At 35.8% G+C, this 2,271-nt stretch overlaps 1 protein-coding gene across 1 annotated transcript; it reads right to left on the bottom strand.

The window, feature by feature from the left end:
• Positions 1–327: 327 nt before the first annotated feature.
• LOC120172330 (ethylene-responsive transcription factor ERF038-like) lies at positions 328–1,405 on the bottom strand. The gene has a single exon (XM_039179812.1). The coding sequence runs from the start codon at positions 1,332–1,334 to the stop codon at positions 654–656; it is 681 nt and encodes a 226-aa protein (XP_039035743.1). The 5' UTR covers positions 1,335–1,405; the 3' UTR covers positions 328–653.
• Positions 1,406–2,271: the final 866 nt, after the last annotated feature.

Genomic DNA, 2,271 nt, shown 5'->3' with positions numbered 1-2,271 from the left:
CACATATATTTTGTAGTCGTCGTTATTCGAATTCAAAACTCTAAAAAGATTAATGTTTTTATTTATTACCGAAGTCACTTGACGAGTTTAATAAATTATTCAAGTTTAATAAATTATTTTAAGAATAAGATGATATGTTTAGTTAATAAACAAAACAAAAGAATCCATCGCCAAATGATGGGATTTTCTGACCGTGTCATAGTTAATAAGTTTGGCACATTGGGTGAACAATTATGTGCTCACTTTGCATCAAAGCTCAAAGAGAATTATCCTAGGAGCTATGGTGCTGGACAAAACAAAAACAGAAAGTAAAATATTGTAAGAACTCCGACTTTATACGTATCCTTGCAGCCTTGCTTCTGCAACATATGCAGACTTCTATTAAGTTACAACATGCACCTGAAAGCTGGTAAAAAAGAGTCATAATTCAATAAAAAGAAAGAACTTTAGGCCACCTGTTTTTGTTATTTGATCATATTTACAATGTTCATTTGAGAAACCTCCCCTGTTATCATGAACAGTGACAGTGACCTTTAAATCAATGGAATTCCAGGATGGGATTTTTGGGTAAGCAACAATTTTGAGCCAAAACCTGCAAATATTCCATCTTTCCCTTGCTTGTGGGTTAAGTTACGAAGAAAAAAATGATATCGCTAGCAATATTCCCAAAGGCGAGGCTCCTCATATTCAAGCTCATTTTCGACAGCATCATCCTTAGCAGCGAGTTCCCATGACACTGAGCCCCATAACTCGTCAATTTGAAGATTCATGTCAAGCAAGAGATCCGGGAGGTCAATGAATGCTTCATCATTATTGATTGAAGATGTCACAATCGTTGCCTGAGACGGAGGAACCATCGGAGCTTCAACGTCATGGCTCTTGCTGTAGCTGAGGCAGGCAGCTTTAGCTGCAGCAGCTTGGATATCCTTGGGCGATGCACTAGCTGGACGGGGAAGCTGGTGGGCTATATCAGGGAAATTGAGATAAGCTGACTTGCCTTTAATCGCAAGAGCAGCTACATCGTGTGCTCGAGCTGCCATTTCGGCCGTAACAAATGTTCCTAGCCAAATTCTCGACTTCTTCCTCGGTTCACGAATCTCAGACACCCATTTGCCCCACTGACGCATCCTCACTCCCCTGTATGTAGGATGTTTCCCATCGTTTTCAACCTTTCTCTTGCTTTCATTAGCATTTTTCGCTCTCCGGGACTTAAATCCGGTCGATTCTGGAGGGGATGATGATGGTGATGAAGAAAAAGAAGATGAATAAGAAGACGCGGATGATTGAGTCTTAAAGTCTGCATCAAGTGGTACTTCCATAGTGGATAGTGTCATGGAGTTGGAAATGAAAATGTGAGGTGCATTGTTGGGAGAGGTGGAGCTAAGCTAGCTTCTTATTATAATTGCTTGACACGTTATAAAGTTAAAAAGAGTGTTGTCAATGCAATGGGGACTAAGGCATAGAAGATGGATGTACTGTTTGGTTACTTAGTCAGCCCCAATCATTACCGGAGCACTGCATAGTTAAGATTTCTCTAGCCCTATTGTTTTTCCCTTCGGCTTCTCTTCATGAAAGATTACAGCATTTTTTAGTTTCTCATTTGCTCATTTCAGTCTCAAGTATTGATAATTTATTATATTTTTTTAGAGCGTAATCTTAACATTAGAATTATGAATTTTTGTATGTTATACAAAATATTAATCCGAAAATAAAATAGTAAAATAATAATAAAAATAAACGAATAATTTGCCTAACTTCTTTGCTGAAATATCAAGTAGTCAGTGCTGAAATAGGGCTCTAAATGAGACAAGATAAATAGTGAACTACTTGAGTTTGACTCGGTCAATGTTTAGTCAACACTTGAATTGAATAAGCTCGAACTTTAGCAGAACTCGAATTCATAACGAGCCATGAGCAACTCGAAGAAATAATATATTAAAATTTTAATTTTTAAATTAACTTATTATAATATTAACATTTGTTGTTGTTTTAAAAATACAATATAAGGTTTTTATGTATTTAAAGTTCATGTTCGAAGACTCGAGTTCGAGCTTGAATCAATTGAATTAAGTTTGAGAATGTTTAGAGTTTAAGTTCTTTTAGTTGGAGTTTAGTTTCAAATTTGATTAAGCTTGAAAATTTAAAGTTTTCAAGTCAAAGTCGAACTTCAAATTTTTATTTTAAATATGAATCGAGTTTGATAATTTTAAGCTCGTCGGTTTTTTAGTCGAGTTGAGCCTAACTTTAAAATTTTTAAGTCAAGTCAAAATG

This window comes from Hibiscus syriacus, unplaced genomic scaffold (assembly GCF_006381635.1).
Source record: "Hibiscus syriacus cultivar Baekdansim isolate YM2019G1 unplaced genomic scaffold, ASM638163v2 tig00111848_pilon, whole genome shotgun sequence".
Classification (NCBI taxonomy): domain Eukaryota; kingdom Viridiplantae; phylum Streptophyta; class Magnoliopsida; order Malvales; family Malvaceae; genus Hibiscus; species Hibiscus syriacus.
Note: the sequence above shows the minus strand (reverse complement) of the source record. Positions and strands in the feature narration are given on the sequence as shown.